Raw genomic sequence first — 17,090 nt, 5'->3', positions numbered from 1 at the left:
AGGAATGGGTGACACTTCGGGTCGAGACCCTTCTTCAGACCCGAAACGTCACCCATTCCTTCTCTCTGGAGATGCTGTCTGTCCTGCTGAATTACTCCAGCATTTTGTGATCTACCTTTGATTTAAACCAGCATCTGCAGTTCTTTCCTACTCTCAGGTCGTCTGGGACAGGTCTGCTTTCTGTCCCCAGAGTAGAACTAAACATGGAGAAGCAGTGTTTAGTTTTAATGCACCATATAAATGGAACAAACTCCCAGAAAACTGCAGGTCTGCTGCAACTCTCAGTTCTTTTAAATCGAGGCTGAAGACTTTTCTGTTTGACGCTGCCTTTTATTAAATCAAATAATTATTCATTTCTTACACTGCACTTTAACTTTTATTCTTGTATTTTATACCTTTCTTATTCTATTTTAGCTTGTTTTTATTTTATTTTCTCTTTAATGACTGTTTTTAATTGTTTTTAATTTCTCTCTAATATTTTATGTAAAGCACTTTGAATGAATTAATGAATGAATGAATAAGTTTATTGGCCAAGTATGCTCCGCTCACAAATGACAACACAAACATACAGTTAACAATTAAGAATAAAGCATAAACACATCAAAACAATAAGGATACACCATTACGGTCTAAACATGTGGGTGAAAATAAACCAGAGCAAAAAAGAGACTGCAGACTTTGGTTATTGAGTAGAACTATCACTCGTGGAAAAAAGCTGTTTTTATGTCTGGCTGTGGCTGCTTTGACAGTCTGGAGTCGCCTTCCAGAGGGAAGTGCTTCAAAGAGTTTGTGTCCGGGGTGAGAGGGGTCAGAGATGATCTTGCCCGCTCGCTTCCTGGCCCTTGCAGTGTACAGTTCGTCAATGGGGGAAGGTTGCAGCCAACAACCTTCTCAGCTGTGCTAACGATCCGTTGCAGCCTCCAGATGTCGTGCTTGGTGGCTGAGCCAAACCAGACCATGATGGAGAAGGTGAGGACGGACTCAATGATAGCAGTATAGAAATGGACCATCATTGCCTGTGGCAGATTGTGTTTCTTCAGTTGCCGCAGGAAGCACATCCTCTGTTGGGCCTTTTTGATTGTGGAGTCGATGGTGGACCCCCATTTAAGGTCCCTGGAGATGCCTGGAGATTGAATTGCCTTGTGGCTGAAATGTGCTATATAAATAAATTTGCCTTGCCTACCTATTTTCCTCATCACTCTTATCTCATCAAAAACTATCAAACTATTTAAGAGCACCTTTTCTTTTACAACTTCATGCTGATTTTCCTTTATTAAACTATGCTCTTACAAGTGTTTGTTAATTTTATCCCTGAATATATTTTCTACAAGATTTGCCACCACAGAGGATAAACTGACTGGCCTGTAATTTCTGGATTTATCCTGGCATCTTTTTAGGAATCTTTTCCTGTATTTCCTTGGTATCAAATTTTAGCCTGTCCGTTGCGACAGTTATATTTTTCTTTGCTAAGCTTCAACATTCCAATGTAAAGTACCACACTCACTCTGCCTCTGATATTCTTTTTAGTCTTATTTAACCCAATTTTTCTGTGACCCATTTACTCTTAACATGCCAATAAAAGATTATTAAATCCTCTATGTTTTCTCATACTCCCATTTAGGATAACAGTGTTGTACAGCACAAGAATAGGCCCTTTAACCTAACTCAGCCACGCTGACCAAGATGCCATCTAATTTAGTCCCATTGCTCACTTTTGAGACAACCCTCTAAAACTTTCCTTTCCATGTACCTGTCCAAATATCTTTGAAATTTTGTTATTGTACCCGCCTCAACCACTTCCTCTGGCAGTTTGTTCCATACATATACCGCCCTCTGAGTGTAAAAAGTCATGCCTCATGTTCCTATTAAATCTTTCCCTCTGTCCTCCTTTCTCTTTTCATTTCTCTGAGATTTATATAACCAGCTTGGTACCTACTTACTTTAGCAACCTGACACCTGTCATGTACTTTTTTTCTGCTTTATTTTTGTCTATTACTTTGTTAATCTAGGGAACTGTGACTATTTGCTCCACCTTTCTTGGAATTGGAACGTTCTCACTGTACCCGGACTATCTCTTTAAAGGCCAATATTTTCTTGAATTGCACTCCCACAAACCTTTTTTCCTTAATCAGTAGTCTCCCTTTCCCTCCTCTTCACTTTTCTTCTCTTCCCTATCTGCCAGGGGTATCTAGTACCCAATTCTCTCTTTTCAAGCCAGAATTCTGTTATTATCACAACATCATCAAAATATTGTAGAACAGCTCTCCAACCTTGTTTAATATACATTGTGTGGTATGTATATTCACTGTAAACATATCTTAGATTTTTTTTCATACATTGTCTTAATCTGGTCTGATCTAAAGCTATGTTTTTGTTCTTGAGATTTCTGCCTCTTTCGAGTGCCTGCTGAGGATTAGCAAATAGAATTGAACATTGCACAATTGTTGTGAATGTCCTTTTATAGTAGAAAGAACGCTATTGAGGCTGATGGTGGTTGGACTGGGGACACTGCCACTGTATCCTAGGGGTGAGATAATTGACCTCTAATAACGATTGAAATATACAAAATACTCAGAGGGCTTGACAAAGTAGGACGATTGTAACGCTACACAGTATGATGTCTTTGGTGTTCGAGTGAACTTTCTCTGCACTGTGCTGTGGACAGTGGGGATATGTGGATTTCCTGGATAGTGTGCAAAACAAAGTTTTTCCACTGTATTTCTGTACAGATGACAATAATAAACCAGATACCAACGGCGGGTCACATTTCCTACCTTTCAATCCATGGGATTAATTCCAGAATTTAAAGAAATTTGGAAGATGATAACCAGAACATTCACTATTACTATTGCCACCTTTTTCAAAACTCTGATGGACCAGGTCCTTCTGATTTATTAGCATTCAAGAATACCACTGATTTCCTGGTGCCAAAGAAAAAACAGGCAGCATGCGTTAATGCCTACAATCCAGTGGCTGCTGTCTACCATCATGACGTGCTTCAAGGGACAGGACATGGCGCACATTAACTCCAGCCTGTCAGACATCCTTGATCCACTGCAGTTCACCTACCATCTCAACAGATCCACGGCTATGGCCCTCACCCTGCCCCTACACTCATCACTGGTAAATATGGATAACAAAGACTCCAATGTCTGTCACCTCTTTATTGATCCCAGCTCTGCCTTCACCACTATCTTCTCAACCTAACTAATAAGCACACTCCTGGACCGAGTACTCGTGCTACCCTTTGCAACTGGATTCATGACTTCCTGACTCGTGGTCCACAATCAGTGAGGATAGGTGATAATGCCTTTTCCACAATAATTCTTACCATCGGTGGCCCACAAGGTGGCCTTCCCAGCCCCTTATTATACTCCCCATACACTCATGAATGTGCAGAAAAAAAATTGTCTCTTAACTCCATTTACAACTCCATTTGTCAATGGCACAACCATAGTGGGCCAGATCTTGAACATTGACAAAATGGAGTAAACTAGGCAATAGAGAGGTTAGTAACATGCTGTCAAGCCAGTAATCTCTATGTCAACAAAAGAAAGCAGTTAGTTTCCCCCAGGATAGCTGGCAAGGGAGTTCCCGGTGGGCGCTGAGCATCTGTGTTGGACCGGGCCCAAACACTGGCGTGGAGCCGACCATGACGGGGCTCGGCTGCCAGTAGAATTAGGAGAGATGCACCACGTGAGCACTGCAGCCATTAAATCGACAACCCGCCTGGAAGGACCAGCTCGCCCGCCGGCGACTGGGGACTCGCCCGATAGGCCCAAATCGCCCTCGAGGGAGGGGAGGGGGGAGGTGGGAAGGGAGGGGGGGGTGGAAAGGGAGGGGAGGAGAGGGTACTGCACTAATACAGGAGAGGTTTGGGCCCAATGGGTCCACTTGGTCTAGTTAGACAAATAAATGGTCCTCTGATATGCTAAGGATATAGTTTCAATCAAAGATACTAGAGGAGCAAGATGGACCACTCCGTTGAAATCGCCTATACTGAAGTGTAGTATGCAAAGGAGCGTAACTTCCGCCATTTTAGTAGGCAAATCCCGCCGTTCCCTATGCCTCTTGCAGTGTAATCAGTGTTTTGGGGGTACAGTATGTGTGATGATATCATAAAAATGCAGAATATATCTCATCTATCACAAAATGTTGTTATTTTTCTTTTATAATGTCTCTGTAAGTTTCTGCCTATTAAAATGACGCCATGACATACTACGGTTTTTAGGGTGGAGTGGTCTATCTTGCTCCTCTAGTATCTTTGGTCTCAATCTCCCACTGCAGCCATGCAAATTTTATCTGCGCTTTCTCTGTAACTGTCATGTTATAACTCTGTAACACTATATTGTGTTCCCTTTGCACTACCTGTTGTACTTGTGTATGGTTTGAATGTACTCACGTATAGTATAATTTGCTGGATAGCATACAAAGTTTTTCACTATCTCTCGATACACAACAAAAATTAACCAACACTAATACACTTTTTGACTAATCCATTCCTTTCATTTCTTCATTCTGGGTAAACCCCTGATTATCTAAATATTTCTGGTATTATTGTGAATTCAGACAAAAAGTTTTTTGATTCCTCTACCATTTCCTTATTCCTCAGCATAAATTGCTGTGTAATGTTTTCCTTTTTAGATTCCTATGAATCTGCAGTCAGTTTTTGGTTTATGCCATATTGTATCATGCCTTTAAAAAAATATCAATTTCTTGACTTTTGAATTCCAATATGTTCTAATTCTTCAGGTCTGCTGCTGCTTCTGGCAACTTTATCAGCGCAAGAATCAAGAAATAAGATTATTTAATTGCTACATGCATCGGGAACAGAACAATGACATTCCTCTTGCTGCAGCTCTACAGGCACTTACGCCACGATACAACAAATAAATGTATAATCGTATAATATATTATCAGTAATACTGGGTAACCAGACCATAATAGTGCAAACTGAAGTATGTAGTACAACCTTAACAAGGTCCATAGTAGATCATTGCTGAGCCAACTAAACTGTCCTCTCACCAGCCAGGGAGCAGTCCTGATCTCCCATCTACCTCATTGGAGATCCTCGACCTATCTTTAATGGGACTTTACTGGACTTTATCTTGCACTAAACGTTATACCCTTTATCATGTATCTGTGCACTGTGGACGGCTTGAATGTAATTATGTATAGTCTTTTTGCTGATTGGATAGCACGCAACTAAAAGATTTTCTTTGTACCTCAGTACAAGTGACAATAAACTAAACTAAACCAATAAAGTAAACTAAAGGGTGGTGCAGAAGTTTTGTGATTCGAACTGGAGGTCAGTGACTCGGCGATCACTGCTGGGCCCATTGTTCTTTGTCATCTATATCAATGATTTGGATGAGAATGTGCAAGGTATGTTTAGTAAGTTAGCGGGATCTTGATCAGCTGGGCATATAAACCCAGGAGTGGCATATGAAGTTTAATTCAGGTAAGTATGAGGTGTTGCCTCAATTACCTCCTCTTGACAACCTCATCCCTATACCTACCATCCACTGTATGAAAAAGATGCCCCTTAGGCTCATATTAAACCTTTCCCCTCGCACCTTAAAACCATGCCCTCGAGTTCTTGATTCCTCATCTTTGTCCCTAGTGATTTTATTCACCTCTGTAAGATCACTCCTCGGTCTCCTATGCCCCAAGGTATAAAGTCCTTGCCTGCCCAACCTCACCTACAACTCAGTCTATCAAGTCTTGGCAACATCCTCGTAACTCTTTCCTGCACTCTTTCCTGCTGAATGGCACCTTTCCAAAGCACGGTGACCAAATCTGAACACAACACTCTTCAGTGCGGCCTCACCAATATCTCGTATATCTGCAACATGACATCTCAACTTCTGTACCCAATGCCAATTCTGACGAAGGCCAGCATGACAAAAGTTTTCTTTGCCACTCTGTCTTCCTGAGATGCTATTTTCAGGGAACTGTGTACTTATTTGCCAAGCTTCCGCTGGCTTACAATGTTAGTACTTCTTTCTAGAAATGTTCTTTCTGCTGTAATTGAACAAAGCAATTTAATGACATTAAGTAAGGATCTAATAATTTTTTTAAAAGGCATGTTTGGTTTGCCTTGTGATTTTACTTATTTTTGCAATCATGAAATATGAACTGGTGGTATAAGTGAATTTAGCGTAAGTTGGCTATCAATGAAGTTGATATTCTTATTTTTTTAAATTGCATCAACAGCTATACAGTATTAACTTAATGATTCCAACATTTTGATGACATTTTCACAATTGCTTACGACCCCCCCCCCCCCAATCTATGCCTTGCTTTATTTACCATACAGCACAAAAAAATTGTAATAAAAAGGTTGATGAACTCATAGGATTAGAGGAAATTGCTTTCTAAGAAGATAGAGTAGGGTAAACTTAAATATGTATCTTTTCTCTCTTTTAGGTGTGATGTCTCTTTTGAGGCCTCTCTTACTCGATGTAGTTCCAAGCATTCAGCAAACAGCAGCGTTGGCCCTGGGACGTCTAGCCAATTACAATGATGATCTGGCTGAGGCTGTTGTTAAGGGAGACATTCTTCCACAGCTGGTGTATTCACTAGCAGAACAAAATGTAAGTTCTCGTTTCTGTTACTCTGTGATATAAAAAGAGATAATATTAGTTTGGTCATAAAGGTGGAAATCTGCACATGTTTTCACTATTTGAAATATGTAAATGTATCCCAGGATGACTTGTTTCCAACTATGAGCTGATCTTGCATATATTTCTCCTACTGAAGAGACTCTGTTTAAAAACAGCATAAATTGCCTGTTCTGACGCTTTGCACATTGGCTTTTGGTTTGTCAGACAGCTGTGAGACAGTGGTTAGCTGGGATCATTGAGGGCACCAGCAGATTAGTGCAGGGTCACAAAAGGCCTATCATAGTTTAGTGACTGAGGGCAAGTGAAGGAAGCTAATTAGCCAGTTCATGTAGAGTTTAGCTGCGCATGCAAGCAACCGGTTTGTCCCTTGGGCAAAACTACCTTACTGACTTAAGGTTGATGATTATAGTGATGACACATTATTTCAAACCTGTTTGGAAGAGAAGCTTATTAAATTGCAATCTTCATACATTTGAAACACGGTAATAAATTCACACTTGTTGCAGTCAGATGAATATTTTACATATAAAATTATTGACATTTTCTCAAAAGGGAAAGATTATGTAAATTTATGTTCATATCCATTGATCACTGAAGCAGATGTTGCAGTTTAGTTAATTTTAAGACAATGTGGATGATTCACTTTTTGGTGCTGTTCAATGTAGTTTCTGTCACATCTTGAAAGCTCCAATCACTTCACTTGTCGTATTGTACAACATGAATGCTATTTTCCAAGAAAACCATTTTAAAGAGATTTAATGAAAATAGTTATCACATATTTATGCTTAAAACCCATCAAATCACTATATTACTTGACTTATAGGTCTATGCAGTATCCAATGATCTGTCAGCTGCAATGTAAGCTTTTGTAATGTAGTATTCATTTGTGTTATGTTACATCTTCAACAAAGTGTAAATGATTGATGAACTTGATATAATTACATCAACAGTTATGCCAGTGTTTTCATATATAAGCTTGGTTTAGTTGAAATTTGTGAAACAAAAGAAGCATTTAAACTTTAGGAATTTAGGAATCAAGTACAATCTGGGTAAACTGGTTACCAAATACTTCTATTTTTATAAAGCGATTCTACAAGAAAGCTGCAGCTTTTGTGTTGAGAGCCGTGGCCAAACATTCTCCGCAATTAGCCCAGGCTGTGGTGGATTGTGGGGCACTGGATGCATTGGTGATCTGCTTGGAAGAGTTTGATCCAGGAGTGAAAGAAGCTGCCGCTTGGGCATTGGGATACGTTGCACGCCACAATGCAGGTGAGAAGCACTTGGGCCTGTCTGTATGCTGGCTTACATTTTTTTAAAGCACTTAAATCTTGTGAACAACTATCTTCAGTTTCTATGGCAACACAATGAAAAGGGAAGCCAGTTTAGCAGCACTTCAAAAATGCAAATAAAAGATCATCTCAAATGTTGCAGATTAGGCTCGGAGAATGTGTCCTAAATTTTGTCTTGATTTAAATTAAATAGCTTGAAACACTGTGGGACGTATCCTGCCATTTAATTCACGAGTAATCTGACTACATATTTGAAATATATGTACCCTTTTTACGCCCATGCAGGCTCTAGCTTTCTTAAGTATGACCTCAGTATGAAAATATAGTCTCACAGATGTTTTGGATGCTGAACTTACCCAATTTGGGTTTCAGGTTGCCCATGATTCTGAAATGTTCTGTTGTAAACTATAGGCAGATAGGGCCATTATATGTCACATATTAATTGTCTTGTCTTTCTCAAATTCATCTAATAAAAACATCCTTTCAAAAAATATAATTTTTGTATGTTTTTATGTTTAGTTTAGAGATACAGTGTGGAAACAATCCCTTTGGCCTATAGAGAACGTGCCGAACGAGTAATCCGTGCTCACTAACACTATCCTGTACACACTAGGGATACATTTCTATTTTACCAAGGCAATTAACCTACAAACCTGTATGTCTTCGGAGTGTGGGAAACCGTAGCTCTCCGATAAAACCCAAGTCAGGATCAAACCCGGGTCTCTGGCGCTGAAAGGCAGCAACTCTGCCGCTGTGCCACCCAACATCTATATACTAAAACTCTCGTTTGTGTGTTTGTTTATTCCTGAACTACAGTCAAAACGGTACATGATAGCACGCCAATTTTAGGCCCACCTTACTCGCCGTTGTCCCTTTGGTGCTAATGGAAGAAGTTTAATTGAAATTGCTGTTATATTTTTTAAGTTATTCATATTTAAAGTTTAAATCTATCTCCCAGGGAGGGAGGGAGGGAGGGAGGATAAGGGAATTCTCTGCCTCAGAAGGCAGTGGAGGCCAATTCTCTGAATGCATTCAAGAGAGAGCTGGATAGAGCTCTTAAGGATAGCGGAGTCAGGGAGTATGGGGAGAAGGCAGGAATGGGGTACTGATTGAGAATGATCAGCCATGATCACATTGAATGGCGGTGCTGGCTCGAAGGGCCAAATGGCCTCCTCCTGCACCTATTGTCTATTGTCTAAGGGTGGTTGAGGGGAAGAGGGGGAGGAGGAGGAGGGAGGAAAGGGGGGTGGAGGGGGGAGGGGCAGGGGAAGGAGAGGGGAGAGGGGATGGAGGGAGAAGGAGGGAGGATAAGGGGAGTGGGGGGGAAGGGAAGGGGAGGGAAGGGGGAAAGGGGAAGGGAAGGGAAGGGGAAAGGAAAGGGAATGGGAAGGGAAGGGAAGGGAAGGGGGAAAGGGAAGGGAGGAGAGGGGGAGGGGAGGGGGAAGGGAGGGGAGGGGGAAGGGAAGCCGAGAAAGGGAAGGGGGGAGGGGGAAGAGGGGGAGGGGGAAGGGAAGCTGAGAAAGGGAAGGGGGGAGGGCGAAGAAGGGGGAGGGGGAGAGGGTGGGGGAGGGGGGAGAATAGGAGGAGAGGGTGCTGCACCAATGCAGGAGACGTTTGGGCCCAACGGGTCCACTTGGTCTAGTTTATTTTTAAATCGAACATTCCATTGCAGCAAGAATATAAACCACACAGCTTTACCTGATCCACTTGTAAGATAGATTAAACTGTAAGAGAACTTTGGAAAATGTTGTGAGGTAAATATGTGTACAACTATCAAGACTGACTTCAATTCTAGCTAGTCAAAACTCGTACAGGTTTTTAAGTTGGAGGCCTGGAATTTTCAATGATGTAGCAAGCTCAAAGGACTACGTGACCTATTCCTGTTTCTATTTCACGTGTCCTTGCGTGCATATGTATGGACATAAGAATTAGGAGTAAATATGCCTGCTCTGGCATTAGAGTCATAGTCATACAGTAAAGAAATAAGTGCCTCTGACCACCACGGCCATAGTGACATTTTGTCCATCTATGCCAATCTCATTTGTCTGTGTTAGAAACATTTCCTTCTAGGAGTGGCGCAGCGGTAGCTGACTTACAGTGCCAGACACCCGGGTTTGATACTGATTACAGTCTGTGCTGTCTGTACAGAGTTTGTACATTCTCTCTGTTACCACGTGGGTTTTCTCTGGCTGTTTCCTCCCACATTTCAAAGATGTGCAGGTTTGTAGGTTAATTGGCTCTGTAAATTTTCCCTAGTGTGTAGGATAGAACTAATGTGCGCAGATGATTGCTGGTCAGCGCAGACTTGGTGAGTCAAAGGGCCTGTTTCCATGCTATATAGACAGGGTAAATAGTTTTTTTTATTTCCCTGAGTGGAAATGTCCAATACAATACAATACAATATATCTTTATTGTCATTGTACAGGGGTACAACGAGATTGGGAATGCGCCTCCCATACGATGCAATAAATTAATTAGCTAGTCAGTATTAATTTAAACAACCCAATGAAACAAATTAGAACAGTTTTAAAACAGAATAAAGTGCAAGTAGATCTGTGCCGGTTCACTGTGCGATGTGACCATCCGGCTCAGCAGGACTGGTTCATAGCAGCTATGGCCCTGGGGATGAAGCTGTTCCCGAGTCTGGAGGTGCGGGCATAGAAGGCCTTGTATCGTCTGCCCGATGGTAGAAGTTCGAACAGACAGTTGCAGGGGTGTGAAGAGTCTTTGTGGATGCTGGTGGCTTTTCTGAGGCATTGTGTGTTGTAGATGCCCTCCAAGGCTGGTAGCTGTGTTCTGATGGTCCTCTGAGCTCTATGGACTACCCGCTGAAGAGCTTTCCTCTCTGCTTCTGTGCAGCTGAGATACCACACAGGGATGCCATGTGTTAGGATGCTCTCTATGGTGCAGCGGTAGAAGGTCGTCAGCAGCTGTTGGGGTAGACCAGACTTTTTCAGTGATCTTAGGTAGAACAGTCATTGCTGTGCCTTCTTGACCAGCGCAGCAGTGTTATTGGACCATGTTAGGTCCTCTGAAATGTGAGTGCCCAGAAACTTGAAGCTGGATACTCTCTCCACACTGACCCCATTGATAAAGATCGGGGTGTATTCCCCATTACTTGACCTTCGGAAGTTGACGATCAGCTCCTTGGTCTTAGAGGTATTTAGGGACAGGTTGTTATCAGAGCACCAGTCCGCCAGGTTCTGCACCTCCGCTCTGTATTTTGTTTCATCACCGTTGGTGATCAGCCCGATCACCGTTGTGTCGTCTGCAAACTTGACAATGGTGTTGGTGTCGAATACAGGAACACAGTCGTGTGTTTGAAGAGGGAGTAGAGCATGGGGCTCAAAACACAGCCCTGTGGTATGCCAGTACTCAAGGTGATAGTGGAGGACAGGTGCAGGCCCATTCTCACTGCCTGCGGTCGCTCCAGCAGGAAGTCCAGGATCCAGTCGTATAAAGACGAGCTGAGGCCTAGCTGGTGGAGTTTGGTGAGGAGCTTGGTGGGGATGACTGTGTTGAAGGCAGAGCTATAGTCAATGAATAGCATCCTCACGTACGTGCCCTGTCTCTCCAGGTGAGTTAGGACAGTGTGAAGAGCCAGAGAGATGGCATCCTCTGTGGATCTGTTTGCCCTGTATGCAAATTGATATGGGTCCAGTGAGGCAGGGATGCTGGATTTGATGTGTGAGAGGACCAGCCTTTCAAAGCACTTCATGACTATAGGAGTTAGGGCAACCGGACGGTAGTCGTTCAGGTTGGTGATCTTTGCTTTTTTCGGCACCGGCACTATGGTAGCCGACTTCAGGCCCTTGGGGACCTTAGCCAGAGATAATGACAGGTTAAAGATCCTGGTGAATACCTCAGCCAACTGTTCAGCACAGTCCCTAAGTACCCTTCCTTGAACTCCATCCGGGCGTGCAGCCTTGCGTGGGTTGACCCTTTGCAGAGCGCATTGTACTTCCTGTGTGCTCAGTTGCAAGACCAGTCCCTCCGCCTCGGCTGGGTTTCTTCCACTCAAGGTGGTGTTGCCTGTTTCGAAGCGGGCAAAGAAGGTGTTTAGCTCGTTGGTTAGTGTGATATCGCTGTGGGGCCAGGCAAGGCTACTCTTGTAGCGAGTGCTGTCCCTGGCACCCTGCCACATTCTTCTGGTGTCCGTGGTATTGAAGTGGTCTTCCACCCGTTGCCTGTGGGTGTCTTTGGCCCTTTTCATACCTTTGTTCAAGTTTGACCTGGCAACACTGTATGCTGAGTGTCACCAGATTTAACTGTTGCGTGCCCTCAACAGGTTCTGTACCTCCTTATTCATCCAGGGTTTCCGGTTTGGGTTTCCAATAGCAGAGAGTAGAGCTTTAATGTAAGAAGGGAGCAGATGAAAGGAGATTTACCTGACAATTTCTTAACACAGAGAGTGATGGAAGCTTGGAACACACTGAGGAAGTGGTGGAAAAAAATACAATAGCAATGTTAAAGAAGCATTGCTTCTTAAGAAGACAGACACTTAAACAGACAGGGAACAGTCAGATATAGGTGCAGGAGTCGGCCATTTGGCCCTTCGAGCCAGCACCGCCATTCAATATGATCATGGCTGATCATCTAAAATCAGTACCTCGTTCCTGCTTTTTCACCATATCACTTGATTCCTTTAGCCCTTAGGGCTAAATCTACCTCTCTCTTGAATATGGTACTTTGTGATTTGAAATGGGCTTCTGGAAATCAATGGGACAGATTGCATCAGGAAATACGAGAGAGAACAATATATACGTGGAGAAGATCCAGGGGCCACAGTTTAAGAATAAGGGGTAGGCCATTTAGAACGGAGATGACGAAAAACTTTTTCAGTCAGAAAGTTGTAAATCTGTGGAATTCACTGCCTCAGAAGGCAGTGGTGGCCAATTCTCTGAATGCATTCAAGAGAGAGCTAGATAGAGCTCTTAAGGATAGGGGGTATGGGGAGAAGGCAGGAACGGGGTACTGATTGAGATTGATCAGCCATGATCACATTGAATGGTGGTGCTGGCTCGAAGGGCTGAATGGCCTACTTCTGCACCTATTGTCTATTGTTAGCCACAGCCAGACATAAAAACAGCTTTTTTTCCATGAGTGATAGTTCTACTCAATAACTAAAGTCTGTAGTCTCTTTTTTGCTCTGGTTTATTTTCACCCACATGTTTAGACCGTAATGGTGTATCCTTATTGTTTTGATGTGTTTATGCTTGATTCTTAATTGTTTGTGTGTTTGTGTTGTCATTTGTGAGCGGAGCACCAAGGCACACTCCTTGTATATGCTTACTTGGCCAATAAACTCATTCATTCATTCATTCATTCATTCATTCATTCATTCATTCATTCATTCATTCATTCATTCATTCATTCAAGAGGAGCTTGCATATTATACAATAGCCTTTGAGGCAGCTCCCCATCAAATAGTTTCTGGAAACCCAAGTTTCAGATATCCACCAGTTCTATATCCTCAGCATCTGCTACGACTGAAAAGAATTTCAATAAATTGGTCAAACATTATTTCCTTTTCATATCGGCTTTGGTTGATTACTTTGGTTTTTCTATGTGCCGTAATATAATGTCATTAATAGCTTCAAATATGTTTAGTATGCAAGCCATTAAGCCAACGAGCCTGTAGTTTCCTGCTTTTTGTCTCTTTTTGAACTAAAGAGTTCCATTCTCTATTTTCCAATCTGATAAAACCTTTCCCAAATGTAGGGAATTTTGGAAAATGAAAACTAATCTCATTTGAGCCTCTGTTTTTCAAGTCCTTGGATGAAGACCATTAGGTCCAAGAGACCTGTCAGCCCTTGGTCCAACAATTTGCTTAGATCCACTTCTTTGCGTTTCTCCATTCTAATTCCCAGTTTACACTCATTTCAGGGATGTTATTTGTATTCTCCATAATGAAGACTGATGCAATGCACCTGTTTAATTCATCTACTTGTTTTTTTTATCCATTATTTACTCTTAAGAATTATTTTCTAAAAGTCGAACACTTTATTGGCGCTTTTCATTTTTAAACATCTATTGAATTATTGTTTGAATCTGCTTTTTTCTGTTTTTTTCCAGTTAGCTTTGCCTTGTACTCTTTTCTCTTTCCTTATCAACCTTAATCATTCCTCGCATTTTGAATACTTTATTTAATCTTCTGCCATGCACAGTTATATATCTATCTATATACTATTAAAACTCACTTCTTGTGTATATTTTCTTTTGGGGTTTGACCTGGTATGCGCGTAACAACGGTTTCTCTGATTTCGTCAAAACGGTGAACCGTAGCGCCACGATTTTTGCACCACCTTAATCACCACGCGGTTATCTGCTGCAAAATTGTTTTTTATTTAATTCGGTCGCATGTCTTTTAAGTTACAGAGGTTTTAAAGCGCTCCCCCCCCCCCCTAATTTATAGGGGGCGCTGTGGTGCGGATTTATTGAAGGTCTTCAGCTTGTGATGTCACAATGCCCCTGTGAGATGAGCTCGAGCTGACCCCCGTTCCCCAACATTGTTGCGAAAAGCGTGTGACGTCACAATGGACAAGCAGCTGCTATTGGGTGTCTACTCTTTACAAATTTACATTTTTTTATGAGAAGCACTTGGTCAAGTCAAGTCAATTTTATTTGTATAGCACATTTAAAAACAACCCACGTTGACCAAAGTGCTGTACATCTGATTAGGTACTAAGGAAAAAAATGAAACATACAGTGGCACGCAAACAGTTCACAGCACCTCCTCAATGAGCCTCAAACGCGAGGGAGTAGAAATAGGTTTTTGAGCCTGGACTTAAAGGAGTGGATGGAGGGGGCAGTTCTGATGGGGAGAGGGAGCTGTTCCACAGTCTAGGAGCTGCAACCGCAAAAGCTCGGTCACCCCAGAGCTTAAGACCGGAAGCTTAGTGACCGGGAATATTGTGAAAAGACACTGAGAGTGTGTCTGGGGGAGAGAGATCGTTGCGGAGGGGGCTTGGTGGTGGGGGGAAAGAGGGGTACTGGGAAAAGGGGAGGTCCCCCTTCCCCCCTCAACCCCTTCCTCCCCCCTCCTTCCCACCTCCACCCCCACTCCCTCCTAAAACTCCTCATCCCTCCCCAACTCCCTCCACCCTCCCTCACCCCTCCCCCCTAACTCCCCCCCGTCCCCTCCATCCCTCCCTCCCCCTCTCCCTTCCCCCTCCCCTCCCCCCTCCCTCCCCCTCCCTCCCCCTCCCTCCCCCTCCCCCCCTACCCCTCTCCCTCCCTGCCCCCCTCCCCTCCCCCCTCCCTCACCCTCCACACCTCCCTCCTCCCTCCCTCCCCTTACCCCCCCCCCCCCCAATCCCCTACCGGTTACAATGGAAACCCTACGAAGACGGGCCCAACGGGGAAAGAGGGGTACTGGGAAAAGGGGAGGTCCCCCTCCCCCCTCCCCTCCCCCCCCTCACTCCCCCACCACCCCTACCACCCTCCCTCCCCTCCCTCCCCCCCTTCCCCCCTCCCCTCCACCCCTCCCCCCCTCCCTCCCTTCCCTGCCTCCCCTCCTCCCGGTTACAATGGAAACCCTACGAGGACGGGCCCAACGGGGAAAGAGGGCTACTGGGAAAAGGGGAGGTCCCCCTCCCTCCCCACTTGCCCCCTCCCCTCCCCCTCCCTCCCCCTCCCCCCCTACCCCTCTCCCTCCCCTCCCCCCTTCCCCCCTCCCCTCCCTCCCCCTCCCCTCCCTCTCCACACCTCCCTCCTCCCTCCCTCCCCTTACCCCCCCCCCACACTCCCCTCCCGGTTACAATGGAAACCCTACGAAGACGGGCCCAACGGGGAAAGAGGGGTACTTGGAAAAGGGGAGGTCCCCCTCCCTCCCCCTCCCCTCCCCCCTCCCTCCCCCTCCCTCCCCCTCCCTCCCCCTCCCCCCTACCCTCCTCCCTCCCCTCTCCCTCCCCCTCCCCCCTTCCCTCCCCCCTCCCCTCCCCCCTCCCTCCCCCTCCCCTCCTACCTCCCTTCCCTGCCTCCCCTCCTCCCGGTTACAATGGAAACCCTACGAGGACGGGCCTAACGGGGAAAGAGGGCTACTGGGAAAAGGGAAGGTCCCCCTCCCTCCCCACTTCCCCCCTCCCCTCCCCCCTCCCTCCCTCCCCCCTCCCTCCCCCCCTACCCCGCCTCCCCTCTCCCTCCCCCCTCCCCCCTTCCCCCCTCCCTTCCCCCCTCCCCCTCCCCCTCCCCTCCCCTCCCCCCCTCCCCTCCTCCCTCCACACCTCCCTCCTCCCTCCCTCCCCTTCCCTCCCTCCCCTCCTCCCGGTTACAATGGAAACCCTACGAGGATGGGCCCAACGGGGAAAGAGGGGTACTGGGAAAAGGGGAGGTCCCCCCTCCCTCCCCCTCCCACCCTACCCCCCTCCCTCCCCTCCTCCCTCCCCTCTCCCTCCCCCGTCCCCCCTTCCCCCCTCCCCTCCCCCACTCCCTCCCCCTCCCCTCCTCCCTCCACACCTCCCTCCTCCCCTTCCCTCCCTCCCCTCCTCCCGGTTACAATGGAAACCCTACGAGGACAGGCACAGCGGGGAAAGAGCGGTACTGGGAAAAGGGGAGGTCCCCCTCCCTCCCCCTCCCTCCCTACCCCCCTCCCTCCCCTCTCCCTCCCCCGTCCCCCCTTCCCCCTCCCCTCCCCCCCCTCCCTCCCCCTCCCCCTCCCCTCCCTGCACACCTCCCTCCTCCCCTTCCCTCCCTCCCCTCCTCCCGGTTACAATGGAAACCCTACGAGGACAGGCACAACGGGGAAAGAGGGGTACTGGGAAAAGGGGAGGTCCCCCTCCATCCCCCTTCCCCTCCCCCCTCCCTCCCCCTCCCCCCCTACCCCTCTCCCTACCCCCTCCCCCCCCCCTTCCCCCCCTCCCCCCCCTTCCCCCCCTCCCTCCCCCTCCCCTCCTCCCTCCACACCTCCCTCCTCCCTCCCTCCCCCTTTCCTCCCTCCCCCCCCTCCCGGTTACAATGGAAACCCTACGAGGACGGGCCCAACGGGCACACTTGTGCTAGTATTACATTAAAATCTACCTGATACTCTTGTTTTGGTTAACAATGGATGATCCGAGTGGGTTGTTCTTTCTTATTGGAATGAATTCTGAAAAATCCTTTGTATTGCTTTTTTTTTAAAAAGTGATAGATGGCCATTTGAGGAGAATAAATGTTATGTGGTTTGGAGACCCATCTC

At 45.6% G+C, this 17,090-nt stretch overlaps 1 protein-coding gene across 2 annotated transcripts in view; it reads left to right on the top strand.

The window, feature by feature from the left end:
* The window catches only part of spag6 (sperm associated antigen 6), an 86,618-nt gene that overhangs the window by 34,265 nt on the left and 35,263 nt on the right, over window positions 1-17,090 (top strand). For both annotated transcript variants that reach the window (XM_078427691.1, XM_078427683.1), the window contains exons 3-4: window positions 6,430-6,596; window positions 7,712-7,895. In XM_078427691.1, coding sequence (XP_078283817.1) covers window positions 6,430-6,596; window positions 7,712-7,895 — 351 coding nt within the window. The remainder of the gene's footprint in view (window positions 1-6,429; window positions 6,597-7,711; window positions 7,896-17,090) is intronic.

This window comes from Rhinoraja longicauda, chromosome 2, assembly GCF_053455715.1.
Source record: "Rhinoraja longicauda isolate Sanriku21f chromosome 2, sRhiLon1.1, whole genome shotgun sequence".
In the NCBI taxonomy this organism is placed as follows: domain Eukaryota; kingdom Metazoa; phylum Chordata; class Chondrichthyes; order Rajiformes; family Arhynchobatidae; genus Rhinoraja; species Rhinoraja longicauda.
The sequence above is the reverse complement of the archived record's forward strand: the minus strand, read 5'-3'. Positions and strand labels throughout refer to the sequence as shown.